The 19,050-nt window shown below is 40.7% G+C and overlaps 2 protein-coding genes across 2 annotated transcripts; one reads left to right on the plus strand and one right to left on the minus strand.

Annotated features, from left to right (window-relative positions):
• Positions 1 to 1,744: 1,744 nt before the first annotated feature.
• Positions 1,745 to 5,120, plus strand: LOC139460301 (A disintegrin and metalloproteinase with thrombospondin motifs 9-like). The gene is made up of 4 exons (XM_071241793.1): positions 1,745 to 1,889; positions 3,495 to 3,778; positions 4,357 to 4,521; positions 4,962 to 5,120. Exons 1-4 carry the CDS (start codon positions 1,745 to 1,747, stop codon positions 5,118 to 5,120), a joined length of 753 nt encoding a protein of 250 aa, XP_071097894.1.
• Positions 5,121 to 9,166: 4,046 nt separating this feature from the next.
• Positions 9,167 to 15,281, minus strand: LOC139460630 (cholinesterase-like). The gene is made up of 4 exons (XM_071242094.1): positions 15,228 to 15,281; positions 10,603 to 12,078; positions 9,959 to 10,122; positions 9,167 to 9,314 (listed from the first exon to the last, which is right to left on the minus strand). Exons 2-4 carry the CDS (start codon positions 12,075 to 12,077, stop codon positions 9,277 to 9,279), a joined length of 1,677 nt encoding a protein of 558 aa, XP_071098195.1. The 5' UTR covers position 12,078; positions 15,228 to 15,281; the 3' UTR covers positions 9,167 to 9,276.
• Between the last annotated feature and the right edge of the window lie 3,769 nt (positions 15,282 to 19,050).

The following is a 19,050-nucleotide window of genomic DNA, read 5'->3' on the forward strand; positions in this document are numbered from 1 at the left end:
TGTGTTATAAAACTCAACAGTCGTGTTGAGTGACTGACATTTTCACTCTCACCTGCTGACAGTTAAGATGTCCGATTGTAACATGAAGAGAGTTTCAGAGGATATATTTTGACCTACAGTCATTTTCACAAAGTGTAGCAGGACCAAGACGAGAAAAACCTGTCGGAGAAAATCAACAGCATCAAAGGGGTCGCCGAAGAGACTGGTTGCATCTAAGAAGAAAAAGATGACAACCAAGAATTTGAAAATGAATATACTGAAAATACAACCTGTGTCCAAAGTAAAGGCTGTTGTGAAACGAATCCGTACTGCCTTGAAGCGTCGCATGGCTGAGGGAAATAAAAGAAATAAATTACGCGAAAAGATAATCTACAGAGACATCAAAAGCAGGTGCACTGGTCAACTCAAGACTCGCCTTCTCTTCTTCCTCCTCTGGATAAACACCTTATACGGTGCTGACATAGCAACAATTTAAAATTCAAAATGTTGAAACGCTTTAGGGACGCAACTTAGAATGGCGAATTGTGACGCCTTACTCTGTTGTGATTCAGAATAACTAAGCTATAAATAAAACGCATCATAGTGACCGTCATTTTGAGTGAAGTTGTTGCTGCATCGGACACTTTAATAAAACAACACCACTGGACAGTGCGTGTTATTGCGATGTGAGTATTTTATCTCCATCAGCATTTGCTACAGAAACCGCTTTTAATTATATTAAGCCTTTTTACTAAAAAAACGTGCATATGACTACATCGATAGACTACGTATCCAGCCATCGGTTACCTAAGTATCCGATGTTTCCTCTAATAGACACTGTGTCTCTAATACAAGACAGTTCTCTGATACACTAATGACTTGTTTTATCTATGTCCATTCTTTCTCCTAACAGTGCTAATTACCCCAGACCTCCGTTTGCCAAGTGTCCATTAGCAATTATTTATCTATGATAACTTATGCGTGGCTTCCATTGTCTATTGCTAATTACACATCAGCGCCATTCATCTGTTGGCTTCCTTTTGTTAGGTTCTACCCTTTGTTATTTTCCACCTTTTGTTATCATGGCATTTATTCACCTGATGAAGGAGTGAGCATATACTCCGAAACGTTGTGTTTCCTCATAATAAAGAAGTTGACATCTATTTATTCTCTCTCTTATGTGTATCACTTCTAAATGCCTTTCAAAGACCAAGCATATATTTCCCTTTCAATTATTAATAAGATGCTACGTGGCATTACGGACACGCCAATAGATATCGCCACACACTCCATACAAACACTGTAATACCTTTTTAGGCTCTGATTTCCTAAGGAGGAACGTTTCTATAAATCTTTACTTAGTGCTGTCCACTGGGACGACGATCGTTAGATAACAAAGCGATCTCCTTGTAGCAATCTTATTGATCATGACAACAGTGGTGTCTCCACTACGTCACACACATGCAATTTGAATATGGCCTTTGTCTGCCTACAGATGTGTATTTGTTTCCTACTGTTTTTGTTATACTGTAACTGGCTAGTATAGGGTGATCATTCAGTTTACTTGATTGGCATTACATGAACGTCTTTGAAAATGCGGATGGATACTGCCTGTTTCAGGACACTTGTCTTGGTCATTGGTATTTCAATAACATTTAGTTTGAAAGAATCTCATTTTCAAAAGACAACCAGTGGAGTTCCAGCCGTTTTAGAAGATTCCCAACATCTCCAGGTCCAGAAAGTGTTTGGACTAACGACATGTGCCATGTTGTGTTCCCGCATGTCATGCCATGAGTTCCAGTATTCTGACACAAGCCGCACGTGCATCACACGACACTCAGAGCCAATATCTGACAGCATCCTTAACCCAGGCAGCGGATTGTTTGACACCTACAACGACAACGAGCAAGGTACTGTGTAACATAGAGAAAAATCGTATAGTTCACATCCAATATGGCTCGTCTCCATACTCGTGTTACTGAAACAAGGACAGTTAATTAAAGGACAGTTTTCAAGCATATATATTGACTGGAAGAAAGGTTTGCTATTTATCTTTCAGGACGTTTGGTTGAACACGTGTCCACAATGCGTTTCTTGGTCTTTTACTTTAGTAATTGGAGCCCACTGTGATGCCGAATCTATGGAATACTGCAAGGGACATTGTCGAGTTGTCGCAATGTCGCCCTTCTAAAAACAAGCAAAAAGTGTCCAAATTTACCAAAGAGCGACAATGCAACAATGCAACTTTTTTCAAGGTACAAATATGGCGTGTCGTCGCATTGTCGCCCCGTGCGCTACAACACAACATTTGATAATGTCGCATTGACCCGTTGTCGCCCTTTTCAATTAATGATGCGCATGCGTAGTAAGTGAATTAATCTACACATGCGCCGAAATGGTTATACTCCACTGGTCTTTTGTTTGTTCCAATGGTTCTAAAACCAAAGTAGCAAAGGCAATGTGGTTTGCTTTTCTCTAAATGAAAACAAATCGTTCAGCGTTGCTTTAGAAATTAGTTGATATATCGTCATTGCCTGTTTCGGTTTTCATAAACCAAATGTTTCTATTCAATTTAATTCAGGTCTCTGACATCTTTTTTCAAATGACACACCGTTGGTTCTGTCGTTTTAGACGCAGTTCGGTGTGCGTCTCCTCGGCGTACCAGAAAACTATGTTCGAATCCCAGCGCCTTACACATACATCACTTAGGGATTTCCTCCTACAACAAGCTGACACGCTGTGAAATAACTGAATTTTTGTTCAAAGTGGGACCCACACTCAAGCACACGTAAAGCAAGTGGTGTCTCTTTGGGCAAGTGACTTTGTTCGAAATATACCATTGTTCAGTAAGCAGTGAATTGGAAACCAGTATAAGATATTATGAAACCGTGCTTGTTAACCTTCTTGCACATCACAGGTAGCTTAGGTCGAATATATACTCCCCTTGGGGATAGGAATGATCAGGGTAATAATGTACTTTGAGCATGATATTCAGCATGGAAAAGTGCCAAACAAATGGAATCTTATTATAAATAAACTCTCTCTCTACCTTCTCTCTCTTTCTTTCTCTCCCTCTCTCTTTCTCTGTGTGTGTGTGTGTGTCTCTCTCTCTCTCCCTCTCTCTCCATCTCCCTCTTCCAAATCTCATGGATTCGCTGTGGAGAGTGGCGCCAGACTTAGCTCACTCACGAACGTATGTATGCACATTTATAATTGTTATTACTGCATTCGTTCATCTATTCAAAATAAGCAGTAACCACTGAAAGCGTGACAATGCGGCAACGCGACATTTTGATGAAATGTCACATTGTCACATTGATGCGCTTTGTTAAAATTTTTAAATATGCAGTAATCATTACAAGCGCGACAATGCAACTACACGATAAGGTTCCTTGTTGTATTCCACACGAACCCGAGCCATAGATAAATAAAAGCATTACCACTACGTTAATTCAATTGACGTGTACAATGTGTTTACTTCAATATACGTGATGTATATTATTATTACTTTACAGAGCCTAAGACATGTTTTGAGATCAGGAAAAACAACCCAGAAGCTCAGAGTGGAGAGTACAAGATCATTCCCTCGGCTCCTCAGTTTGAGGGTGTGTCAGTGAAGGTCTACTGCTTGATGAATGACACACACCAGCTGGAGTATATGACACTACCAAATAGGAACACTGGAAACCTTCCTAAAAGGTCGAACAATAATTGTGAAAATGAACAGTCATATTTAATAGCTGCTGGTGTTGGTAAAGACGGAGTAACAGAGTATCAGAGGATCAGAGTAAAGCCATCGGTAAGTGTCTATATTAATTTCTGTGATATGTGAGTGTGTTGGTCCGGAGTGGGTGTCAGGTAAAGTGAAGGGGAGAATCTACTTTACACTATAAAAAAAGGAATGTTTTCTTTGAGACATTCCAAATAACTTTCTTGTGTTTGTCAGAAGTGCCTTCAGCGTGCAAAGGAGTCTTGTAACTATTGTTATGTTTAAACTTGAGACATTTAAAATTTTCAGGAGCTAACGAAACTAACTACGCTAACACCAATGTGTTAATGTATCTATTTAGGCTTCCATCAAGTTATTGACAACACTGTTGTGTGTAGTTTCCATGACCTTCTTAATTGCTGAATAAAAATTATGTGCGTTTCGGAAACCCTCAACCTGTGCATGGAGTCTTGAAACCTGAAATGCAAATAGTTGTATGCATTTATAATTTATTTTAATATATTTATTTCAAATGGTTAATATTCTGTTTTTGTAAGCATGTTCAAATTTCAATTTTGTTTGGAGAAAATGACAATTACTTCCCTTCAGCTCTTAAACATGTAGAATATATTGTGTATCTGTTGAAATGGTATATTTCCATGCTTCAGACCATGACTGTTGTGAGAACTGACACCACCTTCACAAGCGGGAACAAGACGAAGCCACATAAATTTGGTACAGCAGAAGATTGTTACTCATATTCTGGAAGCTGCAAACGAATAGGAACCTTTCACATCGACACGCTGGGCACAGGGATGAAGTTTTCCACTGACGTAAGTGATTCCTTTTAGCTAGCGTTATAAAGATGTGTTAATCATCGATAACATTTTTGCTTTGCTTTGTTGTTTAACGCCGCACTCAGCAATATTCCAGCTATATGACGGCTGTATGTAAATAATCGAGTCTGGACCAGACAATCCAGTGATTTTTATTATGAGCATCGATCATCGATAACATTCTTAATATGTAGAATAAAGAGATGCGCTGTTATAACGCAACCCTGGGGACCACAAGATAATCAATCTAGTAAGTCATCTTGATTACGCGACAAGTAAATATATTATGATGTTAAAATGTTACATGCATTTTTGAATGTAGAAAAAGAATCATAAGAACAATAATTGATGTTCTAGCATCCTACAATCTCGGTAACAACATAGTTTGTTCATACGTGTTATGTAAGACACATCAAAGTACATCCATTCATATCCAGCTTCAGTGGATTGGAAAAGGATCTGAAGGCAAAATGCACAGTATCACCCGGACACAGAATGGCGCCGTCATTGATCTGGTGTGTGGAGGCTGGTGTGGGCGATGTGATCCTGATGGAGACATGATCCTCTACCCAAACAATCTGGATATTCAGCTATAGGTCTACCCGTTGTGTGGAGGATTGTGTTTAGTGTCGATTCGTAAATTGAAACAATAAGATAACCCAGAAATCTGTATGTAAAAAAGAGTTGTGTTAAACTAATAAACAATCAGCACATGGTATATAGTCAACAGTTGTATTATTAAATGAACTAGGTTTACAAATCTTTACAAATAACTGCACAGGAATTATAATGGCAGTATACAATAGAATGGTAGTACAATATTCAATGACACTATATAATATAATAGCAGTGGTCAGTATAAAAAAACCCCAAATACAGTGGTGATAGCAAACGTCAGATAACATCAATCTTCCGGAAAGCAGGTCTTGATGTATCGTCAGATGAAAAGTCAGATGAAAGGGATGCGCCCTCTTCACTTATATAGTCTTACTAGCCTCCAGCATTTTCTGCACAGTGCTAGACCAATCGTGTGTCACTGAAAGGTCACAGAATATTCCACATGTTTCCATAACGTAAGATATAAATTCATGTTATTCCGAAAGTTTACAGTTCAATCGAGCATCTTAATATAATAAGTTCCTCAACACTGCTTGCATTAAATTTTACTACATTCCTGACAACTAATCTTTGTCCAAATACAATGCAATGAACTTCAAAAGAATCTCAACAGAAACAATGAAACACGGTTACAATCTTTGTTTAACAATAAATCACACTGACATATACTCTTAAAAAAAATAAAACGCAAAGCCACATTTCTGTGAGGTGGAAATATACATTTATACGAGGAACCGGACAGTGTATTGAGCTAAACTTCTGTTGTCAGCTACCATCAAGAAGGCGTATTGCCCCTGTTGGAATCGATAGCGACCTGACATCTCCTGCCCATTGAAGAGACGAGTACGCGAATCACATCCTGGGGAATGGTAGCTGATGAGGCCTGCAACACAAAATCCAATTGCTGCAACGTCTGGGGTTGTGGTTGACGTCGATGTCGCCGTATATCCAATTCATCCCACAGGTGCTCTATCGGGTTCAAATCCGGGAATCTGGAGGGCCAAGGAAGAAAATCAACGTTAATTTTGTGTAGACAGGCTCTTGTGATCCCTGCTGTATGTGGTCGAGCGTTGTCCTGCTGGAATACACCGTTGCCGTTGGTTGCAATTGGGAGGACGTGCTCTTCCATCCCCTTGACAGAGGAGAAATCTTGATTGGTCACTGAACCAGACATCTCTCCATCGCTGTTGAGGCCATACCTTGTGTTGACGACACCAATGCAGTCGTTGCTGACGATGTTGTCGACTCAACATGACGCGTTGAACAGGACGCCTTGCTCGTAGACCTGCAGCTCTTAAACTGTTTCATACGGTCTTGTCGGAACTTCTGCGCAGTCCAGATATTTGGGATGCGGTTGAGGTGATTGTGGTCGTACTTTCAGATGGCGCAGTCGGATGTAGCGATCTTGGGCAGGGATGGTTAGTCTTGGTCTTCCTGACCTTGGCAGATGATGTGTTGACCCATGCTGTTGAAACCGATCCCATAACCTTGTATTGGTTCATGGCGCTACATTGAAAACCATGGCTGCAACTGATCGGGATTCCACTGCCTGCAAGCGGCCTATTACGTCGTTTCTTTGTACTTCTGTTAAACTTGGCATGTTTTTGAGCTGTCACTGTTCGATTGACGCCGATGCGAGACAATAAAAAATCCCTGACTTTAAAATCGTTCATAGTGCTGATACACGTACAGTGCGTGCAGCCCCATGCCCTTTTGTTAATGCACTGGTTGTGTTGTTCCAAATAGAGCGTATTTACGGACTAATTGTTTGCATGTTTGACGAAGGAGGGCAGTTGAAAACCATGTGTTTCTGTAAATGATAACGCCCTGAAAAATAGCGATACCGTTATCATAGCTAAAATGGATAGAATTTGTTATCAATTTGCTAATCTCCGTTGTTAATCCTCACCAACATTTCATTGTATATTGACTGACAGCCAAACTGAGCTACTTTATCACTTCCCGTTAATTACTCTTATTTATAGTATGACATTTATTGCCTTAATTGTTCATCCCCTGAGTTGTGTCGGTACGTCACCCCCGGAAGTCCCATGTCCAGAGCAACGCCAGTGTATTTCCATTGTTCAGTACTATATATGTGCTACCATTACACAGTTACTAGGGTGTTAGTCATGCTTGGTATTCAGAGTGCTGGCATAGGGACGACCTCGAGCAGGATGTGCCGCTCGTAGGAAACGCCCCGAAGTGATCTTGTACACCTGAGCTGGAAGGTCCGCTCATCGCTGTGTTTGTGTTGTCAGAGCATGTATTCCACTCATTGTGCAATTGTTGTTTATTGTTTACATGTTGTGCATAAAGCGTTCCGGGACGGTGATGTCGATTTTGTCCTTTATTCCCCCAAGAGCTAATTCATACCGTCAACATGCACCGTTGACAAGTATATAACAATTGTTAGATGTCAAGACCGTTTGATCCTGAATGAGTTTCGAACATCCATCTCAACAGTCTAGATATTCACCCAAAGATCCTGTGTGTGGAGGATAGTGTGGATGGTTGGAAGGTCAATACTGTGTGATCCTGAATCATCTGCCCAAACAGTCTGAATTATTAGCCAACCTTGGTTCTGGAGGAAGTTGTTGTTGATGTTGAAGAGGATGAAATGGAAAAAAAGTTGAGAGCCAAGGTCCTCCACCAAGCCAGTGGACTGTGAAAGCAGTCGTTGTGTTTGTCAGTTGACAAAGTTCTCTACCAAATCAGTGGATGATGTTTTGTAATAGATCATGGTCATTTACCCCAAATGGAATGGCGTTTTCGCAATAGGAGCAGGTCCTTAACTCAAATCCCAACATAGGATGTGGAAGAAGTGTACGACGTGTTACGTAAAAGAAGCAAGGTCGTCTCGTCTAACTGTCCACACAGAGGGCTTGTGTGTGTAACTGGGTGAAGAAGGAAATACGACCTTTGGAAAGACGGTCAATAAATATTTCGAGCAACTATAATTTGCAGCTTTGCCATTATCAGAAAGATGAAAAGTACGGAGAAAGATTCAGTGTGCAATTTCCTTTCCCGAAATGAACCATCAGTTGTGTTTCACTCTGGTCATTTTATATCTATTACAATGGGCATTATGAATTATTTGAACAGTATTTATCTATAATATTTAATAATACAAATGACTTTTGATGAATGTTACTATTGCCATTATAGGAATGTGCACACACCGATAAACATAAGGCAATGACATTGCAGTATTAAAAGTTGCCTTCTATTTGCTCTTGTTAGAACCACAGATAATCAGATATGGGAAAATGGGAGTGTTATATATACAACATTGTCAACAATATTCCAGTTTCACAACACTGGCAGCAAAAGCATGTGATACGTCTAACACAAAGGGTACTTGCTGACTTGCCTGAGTAGATAACGTAATTACCAGCTGACTTGCCTGAGTAGATAACGTAATTACCAGCTGACTTGCCCGAGAAGATAATGTATCTACCAGCTGACTTGCCTGAGTAGATAACGTATCTACCAGTTGACTTGCCTGAGTAGATAACTTATCTACAAGTTGACTTGCCTGAGAAGATAATGTATCTACCAGGTGACTTGCCTGAGAAGATAATGTATCTACCAGTTGACATGCCTGAGTAGATAACGTATCTACCAGTTGACTTGCCTGAGTAGATAACTTATCTACAAGTTGACTTGCCTGAGAAGATAATGTGTCTCCCAGGTGACTTGCCTGAGTAGAAAATGTATCTATCCGTTGGACTGCCTGAGTAGATAACGTATCTACCAGTAGACTTGTCGGAGTAGATAATGTATATACCAGGTGACTTGCCTGAGTAGAAAACGTATCTACCAGTAGACTTGTCGGAGTAGAAGATAATGTACCTACCAGGTGACTTGTCTGAATAGATAATTTATCTACCAGGTGACTCGTCTGAGTAGATAATGTATCTATGTGTGACATTGTATGCTGAAGTTGACTAAATTAGACTAAGGTAAACTAAAAGAACTTAACATGGAACAACAGAATGCATGCAATTCTTTTAATCCATGATGTCATAGTTAGGTAAATAGTTGTGTGGTTGGAGTGTTACACCAAACTCACACAAATCTTCGTGATCCATGTTTTTTTACTCGGGTACCGATTTTTACTAGGCAAATCTTTCATCCTCTTGTGCAATACTCCTGTCCTTCTGGTGGATCTGAAACACGAAAATTGTATTCATTATATCCCTGGCTTCACGTCAGTATATTTATCACACCATGAGGGGCTGTTGTCATCTGCTTATCACACAAACGTATTGTTTGCAATAAAACCAACTGATTTCAGCTACAAACTTTGCTAGTCATTGAGTGAGTTGGCCAAACGCTGCATGTGACATTATTTCGGTTCTATCACGGCGTATCAGCCTCTCGTGGGAGGGTATACAAAGAGATGTGTCCCAGAAATGTCTCTTATTTTGCATACTGAAGATTCCATAACCACAACTCGTACAGATACTCGACCATGAAGCATAGTTAATGGGTGAGTGAGCTGGGCCCACTCAACCTGATATTTGAAGTGGTTTTCTATAGGTACTGTTGGTCGAACGTAAGGAATAAACTCTTGTTTAAAATGAATGTAATGATCCCGAAAGAAGGCGCAGTTTGGAGTGGCTCTTTGAAAGTGAATGTAATGTTAAGAGAGACTTGTCCTTGAATAGAAATGCTGCTTGCCATGACAATTTGATGTACTTTTGTGGTGTTTTCTTGGATTCGCCAAAAGAAGAAACAAGTACTGATGTCATTTTTCAAGCATTCGGCTGTTTAATTGCAAAATAACCCTCTATTCAATCAGGAACATTACCTGCACGAATCATGGGCAGAATCTTGTTGATGAATACACATTCGTGATGGACTACCCCGTGTCCTGCTGCTAAGTTGCTGCCCACATCAAGGGCCATGTAGGTGAGATCAGTGTTGTCAGAGGCCGGCCAGTTCACCTTCACTGGGACAGGTGTGTTAGGGTCACTGCAAATAGATTTAAAAATATCAAAAGGTATTGAATGTTTCAACAACTAGTACTGATTGGTTGATATGTTTGGTATCATTTAAAGATGAGCGGGTGAGTATCTGTTTACCCCACTTCAGGTCAATAAGCCAGCAACATCACGACGGGGGGCTCAGGCATTGTGCACATTGGAAATAAGACCTTGTCCTTACTGGTTCTTACTCGTGATGAGCGAACAATTTAACCACATGGTTAGCCCCACAACAAATATCATTTAAGTGATGAATAGTATGTTATCATTGAGTACATGGCTTCTGTGAATTAATATGAACTGACGTAAAATTATGTGAGAATGTACATGACCAGGGACAATAACAGAGCCAGGTAGAGACCTTTCATTCAATAATACATTTCTTCCAATTATTTTGACCTTGTGGATCCCGTTGAAGAATAGGTCACATTACACACCAACTCACTCACTCTCTCACTCACCCACTCACCCTGACTTGGCAAAGTTGGTCCAGTAGGTCATCATGGTCCTGCTGAGTTCCACTTCCTCCTGTGTACAGCCCAGAGACTCGTCAAGGACCAAACCAAACACAAAGTCAAGCTCGTACCAGTGGGCTGCTCCTACCCATTGAGGATATGGGCTAATTGATAGTCGGTGATTAAAACTGTACACATAGGTAGGGTTAGCAGGAGAGTACAATCTGTCAAACTCAAGATGAGGACACTTCATTCCCCTATCCGAAGCCGTACGAATCACAACATCAAAATAGTCTTTGTCCTTTAGAGGGGCTCGCTGACTTTCATAAAAATGACGAAGAGGTTGTTGGATTCCTGTTCCACCTACAATGTCAAATGACAGAAGACTCTCATACTCTGAGCGACTTAAAATCAATGTTTCCGGTAATGTCGATACGTTTCTCATCATCTTCAACGTCATTGCCAAAAACAGTGTTGTCTCATCTTCAGTAAAGCCATGCAAAACACTGGTCTGCTTGATGGAACCGCTGGACAGCAGGGTTTTGGGGTCATCGGGGAGAAAGTAGCCATCCACAACCGGGACGAATCCAAGTCCTTCATCTAACATACCGAGCTGAAGGTCTGCCATAGTTTGGGCATCTGCTGTTTTCAAACAGTCATAGATGTCTGCATCTGTTGAAGATGATGGACATTCGAGAAGATCAGCAAACCTCTTCATCTTTCGTTTTGCTGTTTTGGGCACAGTGTAAGCCCATGGGGAAATGAGGGTCCCACTCTGCGTGATGGCTCTGGCAAACAAGTCACGTGACAGAGGTGAGGCCAAGTGGTGACCCACGCTGGCACCACCAGCACTTTCTCCAAATATGGTCACGCGGGTTGGATCTCCACCAAAGTTGGCAATGTTATCTTTCACCCACTTTAAGGCCAGTCTTTGATCCATCAAGCCCATGTTGCCAGGGATGGTATCTTGTCCCAGGTAGCTGAACCCTAAAGGCCCTAATCTGTAATTCATTGATACAACGATGACGTCATTTTCTGCTGCAAGGTATTTGCCTTCATACAGTGGCAGTCGTGTAGATCCAAAATAAAATCCTCCACCATGGATCCAGACCATCACGGCCAGATTACCGCGATTGTCTGTTGGCGCCCACACTGTAAGATGAAGGCAGTCTTCACTATAATCATCAGGCATCTGTTTGTAAGTCTCATCAGTGTTATGAGCACCTTCAGGTTGAAAGCAAGAAGGCGTCGGTTTCTGTGCATCCCTGACTTCCGGTTCCCATGACTCTGACGGCTGAGGGTACTTGAAACGGAGATCGCCTACAGGGGGCTTAGAGTATGGGATTCCATAGAATACGTCAAGAGATCTGCCCAGCACTGACAGACGTTGTCCAAGAAGTGGGCCATTTAGAGTTGACACTTTCTGCGTGTTCGCAATATGAAACACCGCCAACAAAGTCACAAGCGCAAGCCTAATTCCTGTCCACATTCTGAAAGAACATAACGGTTCATTGATAACACTTTTGGTAATCTAATTTCACTCTGGTTAACTTCCTGATTCATTGTTCCAGTTTATCATTGTTCCTTTTACATCCTTATGTGATGCTAGCAACCCAGATTACAGGGTATCACCAAATGCTATGAGTTTGTCAGTCTAGTTGAGATGGGAAGATAATGAAAATGTTAAAGTGCAAAAGCTCGTTAGCTTAACCCCCTGGATGCCAGAGGGACATATATGTCACTCCTCTTCAATCCTCATTTTGAAGTAGAATAAAATTCAACATACGTCACGCACACACATATACTTCACAGTTTTGAATTCTGTGGGACATTCCCTGTTCTGTGAGATCATCTACTACCTCTGAAATTTAGGTACATCGCAACTGTCGTTATATTTTACACATTACTAAATCACCATCCACAGCTTTAATAACAGCATTTTTAAAAATCTAAATTTCGGATATTTACTCAGAGAAATGAATTTTAAAAAAGCATAGTGGAAATATATATTAATCAAACAATGTCGTCGGCCTCCGACGTTGTCAAAGACATAAAACCAGCCATAAAGTCAAATTAATTGGTGTCATGGTTTTTGTAACACCACGATAAATATAGTGTCCTTATCCACAACTAATTCTCTCCAGGTGACCCGATTAACAATAAACTAGAGCTAAGCATAGAGGAGTTACGCCCCCTTTTCTTTGTACATGTGTAACCTCTCTGTCGTCTTTTGACGTCATGGAGGAAAATCAATTTTAGTCAGAATATTTGATTGTATAGAATGTAAAACTTTATACATAAACCTATCAATCCATTTGATGTTTATTTATGTCCTTCAGATATTAGGCAGAATTTCCGCAAATCTGCTAAACAAAAAACATCGTCGCACAGTACTTTTATCCCTGTACGATAAAAAAAGGGAGAAATTTGCTGTTTTTCAACGAAGAATATATTCTCAGACAACACTTAGCAGTGTCCTTATTGACAACCGGTAATATTTGCAGTAATAATTACACCAAAAGATGATCTACGTATCTGCATAATTTTATAGCCAGAGGTAGATCCAGTGCCGCGTGAGCGCAATTCTCGCACAGCGTTCACTTTTCAGATCTTAGGAAAATGTACGTCAGAAAAACTAAGCATCAAGCGGGTTAAAGCGGCGGCTTTGAACGGCATTGCCTTTTAAGTCGTATATTCCTTTCGTTCATTATTAACGGGCTGTCTCATAGGTAGATGTGGAAAACATAGCGATCACTTCTTTCCAGAAAACAGGATTAATCACATACTTAGATTACCTCAATCTCATTACAATCAGATACAAGTTGTCGCTATCGCCGAGGACATCTCACGTCAGAACAACCTTTCCCGAACTATGACCGACCAATGAAATGACTTACAGGAAGTCAACGTTAGCCACTTAGAAAGCAGCTTTCTTAAGCTTGCGACTTCCATTCCAGACTATGCTTTTTAAAGTATTTTGAATAAGTCATACAGTCAGTACCAGTTGTATATCGATGCCAAGAATGACTGATCATATTAATTATCCTTCTCAACAGATTGCACTGGGCGAAAACGGCAAAATAACGGTGAAAAGTATCTGAATGTAGCACTGAAGATGGATCACTTAAAGCAGAAATTCCCGTGTACGATTCAGACTGTACCCAAAGCATGTGTCAATGAAACATTATCCAAAAGGGATGATACCAGATTTTCGCGAAAAGGGTAGCTAATCGCGCCCCACCGGTAACACCCGTCATGAACACATGCACAGGCAAGTCAATTATTCATTGTTATTGAGGTAAAGCGGGAACATATGGTAAAAGTCAAAATATGAAAATTCAAAAACACATCGATGAGCACACCAGTTGGATAACAAGCATAACGATACTCATTTTATGCATATAGACAGCGTTAACACATCGACTTGGACATCACAGATGCCCATTTAGAAGGTGCAGGTTAACTAGATAATTGATGGGGGATAATCTAATTACAAGGAGAAGGGCGCCATGTGTCTCTGGACAGTGTATACTAAACGGTGCGTAACAAGGTGCCGATTGAAAACAACATACATTTTGACATGACAGTACATAATAGAGTAGCACCAGCAGTCAAGACGTGTTAAGGTTACTGAATGCTACATGGTAGGCACTAAGTATTTGGTGGTCAAGTTTTCCTGCTGTAAATAATACATATATAATGAACAATAATGTGTATATTAATAATGCACCAAATCCAAACCCAAAAGCATGCTTATTGCCCCGGTCAATGGTTTATTGTGCACTCGATGTTAATTCTTATCTCCCTGGGTAGTATACCAGCAATTTTATGAAACGAGTGAATTCACGATTTTCATAAAATTGGTTTTACACGGGAGCGAGTTTAGTGTTTTATTTATTGCTTGCCAACTTTTTTTAGAATTATACTGTCGTTTGTGAATACGCTGACACTTCACGATCTACGACATAGTCTAATTGAGTTTAACATAATAATACTTCAAACACATTAAAAGTTGAAACGTATTAATCTAATACCATACAACTGTCCAGCTTTAGAATTCGGGCGTCCGTTCAACAAAGTTATCGTAGCGCTAAAGTTATCGCAACTCACATGCTTTAACATAGACTTACGACTGTCCTTGCGCTACAGTACGATTTTACAATAACGTCACAATACCCGATGACGTAATTTGTGGAATTTTGTTCCATCGGCGAAACAATGCCACGTGACATCACCCTGGCAGCAAGGTTGCTGGGGTCATCGTATGTGCATAAGCTCCTCTCAGTGATCTATCATCCTCCACACGCAGTGTCGTTGAATAAGCCAAGGGATGTTGAGAGCTTTCAATATTTGTTCGTAAAACGTGTTCCGAGAGCGCATAAGCGCGCGTTTTGATATTACGCAATAGGTAGGTTATAAATATGAGATAACGTCCACACGAATACAATGAGGGTCTCCAGGTAAGGGTAGGTAATCTACAGGCCTCTTTGTATGCAGGCATATGCAGCATCAGTCTTTAAAGATAAACTGATATGGTCTACAGTATCAACACTGCTATACATCCTTATCCATATTCAGGACAGTCGTACAAAATGGTATTTGATGTACAACAGAATGTCATGTTATATTAAACACTTACCTCCTACCTGACTGTACGGGTGTGCTCGAGACTGCACTATAAGTGTACACTGCGACACGCTGTTATCCGGAGTCGGATATCAAATATTAATCTGGTCACTGTGACATGTACAATCTAAGTTATAGATGCGTCCTTGACGTCTGTTCACCTGACGACTGAGTGAGTGATTGAGTGAGTGATTGAGTGAGTGAGTGAGTGAGTGAGTGATTGAGTGAGTGAGTGAGTGAGTGAGTGAGTGAGTGATTGAGTGAGTGAGTGAGTGAGTGGTTTTCTAGCTACATTGCGTCGTGTCAGGAGGAAAACCCGAAGTGACGCAGATATAAGATGTGTACATCGTTGCAAAACCCACAAGCACGAGTATGGTGCTGACAAACCAAGAAACGTTATCATATCGAATCTAGTATTCAACATTTTGGCACGCTTAAAGGACGCAACTGCCCACAGCGAACTGTGACGCCTTACACTGTTGTGACGCGGAATAATTAAACAATTTAAGTTACTATTTATGATGTTAATGGCGGCCGTCATTCTCAATGGAGTTGTTGCATGGTCAGTGCGTGGAACTCCCATGGTAGGTTTTTATCTCCATCATAAGCGTATAAAAAATATTTAATGTCTGGACATCGACCATCTACGTACCGCAACTAGACTGCTCGTTAGAAGGAAACGAAACGAGTAAGAAGGCATCACTGTTTCAAGGCAATGTGTCGTGTAGTGCCATGTGAAGTGTATGTTTCTTGTGTATTTTACCTTGTTCTGAATACAGTGTGGTGTCATTTAAAGGATATGTGTCCTGGGTTCTTTGCAATGTTGTGGATGTTTTGAATGCGGCATGCGAAATATGTTGCATGTCTTCGTACTTTGATTTGTTCTGAATATTGTGTGGAGTCATGTGAAAAGTAGTCGTGAGCCTCGAGTACTTGACGTCAATCTTAATGTTGTGTAATATTTATTGGTAAGAGAGTGTACGTGTCTCTGCAATAGAGTAAAAGAGTGTACGTGTCTCTGCAATAGAGTAAAAGAGTGTACGTGTCTCTGCAATAGTGTAAAAGAGTGTACGTGTCTCTGCAACAGTGTAAAAGAGTGTACATGTCTCTGCAATAGTGTAAAAGAGTCTACGTGTCTCTGCAATAGTGTAAAAGAGTGTACGTGTCTCTGCAATAGTGTAAAAGGGTGTACGTGTCTCTGCAATAGTGTAAAAGTCTCTGCAATAGACCTGGCCTCATTTTTTTCAGGCCGCCTTCATGTAGCTGGAATACTGTTGAGTGCAAACACACAAACCCTGTAACCAGCCTGGCGGCCTAGCTGGATGACTTGCACAATCTCAACTTGAGTTTGGGGTACAGCTACGCTCAAAAACCTTGTTCACATACACTAAATTACGCTTGCTTTATGCGCAACGTCGCACGCCGTCAGGATACGATGACACTCAAGTAATCGAGTCTGACAACCTGATTAAGTCGTATGGGTTGCTGGAGACCTTTTATAACCCTGAATCTCCCTAAGGATGATCAGAATATTGATGAACAGGAGACAAACGGTATCAGGTGGTCAGGCTCGCTGACTTGGTTGATGCATGTCATCGATCCCAATCGCGTGGATCGATGATCATGATATCAATCACTGATTATATACAGACCGCCGCCATATAGCTGGGATAATGCTATATTCCACACCCGTCAGATCAGTTTCTAAACTAGGCATGAGCCGCACATACTATCAGAATTCTTTTTATCAGATTTCGTATGAACACTGAAAGGGTTTCGTCGCTTTTATAAACGTTCCAGGTAAAAGGTACAAGGTTGAACAAGAAGAACCGCGGGTAAAAGAGTTCTCTCTGCCATAGAGATGCCCATTCAACAAGTTTTAGGTCTATCGTCAATTTCATTTCCAAACATTGAACAAGGAGAACCCTGGGTAGAAGAGTGCTCTCTGCCATAGAGACAAGTTTTAGGTCTATCGTCAATTTCATTTCCAAACAGCCTACGCACTTAGGTAAACATTAGGGGTGACTATTGGTCTGGAAATCATTATTGCGATAACGATTGATATTGAAAGAAACTATTGCGACAACTATTGATATTGCAAGCAGCTATTGCGATGAATATCGATAGTTTTCAGTGTATTATCTTAGATGGATTTTAGAGTTAGAGATACGACTGATTTGTTTTTTCTTTATTCTTATAATTTAAGAAAAAGAAACTTCCACATTACCATGTCTAAATTACTACCACTCATGATAAAAAAACACCAATTTGAACAGCATTGTATATTTTATTGACATGGTAAATGCAATCGAAACTATCAATATTCCTAACTGAAATCGATACTATTGATCAAAAACTGATTTAACAATCGATTTATTGACTTTAAGTGCCTACCTACAGTATTACATCGATATTTCGATTTATCGTGTCACCCCTTGAAAACATGTTATGGCGTTGTTAACATTGTTGACAAAATATCATAAAACGTGAAAAACGTTTCTCCATTTTCGCATTTATCCTTGATTTACAACAGTTGTACGGTTCCACTGGGGCGTTTGGGTAACTAGCCATCCGGACATGTACACTTTGATGTGTAAAGATGGGCTGCCATGCGAGCGCAGTTGTAGCATAAAGACTGTATGCTTGTTGCAGACTGTACCGGAGTGTGGCGTATCAACATCAGTTTACTGGTCATGTGACCGACCACTCGTCCAATACCAGAAGACTGGAGAGCGGCGGAAGGTCCGGGGTACGTTCCTCGGCCGTGTCACACCAAAAGATGTTACAAGATGGTACTTCTTGTTATACTCTCTGGCACTAAGGGGCTAAAACAAGGAGTGGTCGGCTTGGAGTCAGTATACCGTCTGAGTGGGGTATTCATGTTAAACTGCGGCAAGGTATCTCAGTGGGCTAGCACTATAAATCGTCATCAGTCCTGACAAGGACAAGCAGCCACACACACACGTCGGCACGCACGCACGTATACTCACGCGCACACACACACATGCACGTCGCTATATAAGTGCAATAATCGTTGACACGACGTTAAACCCCATTTCACCTCACCCCCTCACCTGCAATACAAAAAAGTATAATTATCGTGCCGGCTTGGTATCATAAAACCATATCACTGTGGGTCGTTGGGGTAGCCTAGTGGTTAAAGCAGTTGCGCGTCACGGCGAAAACCCAGGTTCGATTCCCCATTTGGGTACAATGTGTGAAGCCCATTTCTAGTGTCCCTCGTCGTGATATTGCTGGAATATTGCTAAAAGCGGCGTACAAACATATTCACACACTCACTCCCCATATAGCATATGTTTCTATTCCTCTGCGTTGTAATTTGCCTTCTTTGACATTATTGTCGTGTGCAAAATGAGTGAGTGGGTATGCATGACCCTTTAAACAAAAAATACAGCAATATCACATCGGGGACACAAGAAAAGGGCTATATGCATTATACTCATCTGGGGAATCGAACTCGGGCCTTCAGCGAGATAAGAGAGCGTTTAAACCACTTAGCTGCCCAACACGGTATGAAGCCGTTTGTTTACATCTATCTATCACTAACTGATATATAGAGGTTATCACGCGAGTGTGTTTGGGGATGGTAAATATCCTGCATAAGGAATAAACATTGTATTTAGCGAGCCCTGGCGAGCTAAATACATAGATAGTGTTTATTCCTAATACAGGATATTTACCATCCCCAAACACACAAGCGTGATAACCTCTTTATCATATAATGTCACTCTTTAATTCTGTGCTTGAAAGTCGCTTTCCCTCTCTCACAAACAGTTTTCCTTTGAATGCGCTTTAATATTTATTACGTCACAGGG

This window comes from Haliotis cracherodii, unplaced genomic scaffold, assembly GCF_022045235.1.
Source record: "Haliotis cracherodii isolate W230 unplaced genomic scaffold, xgHalCrac1.p SCAF_14, whole genome shotgun sequence".
In the NCBI taxonomy this organism is placed as follows: domain Eukaryota; kingdom Metazoa; phylum Mollusca; class Gastropoda; order Lepetellida; family Haliotidae; genus Haliotis; species Haliotis cracherodii.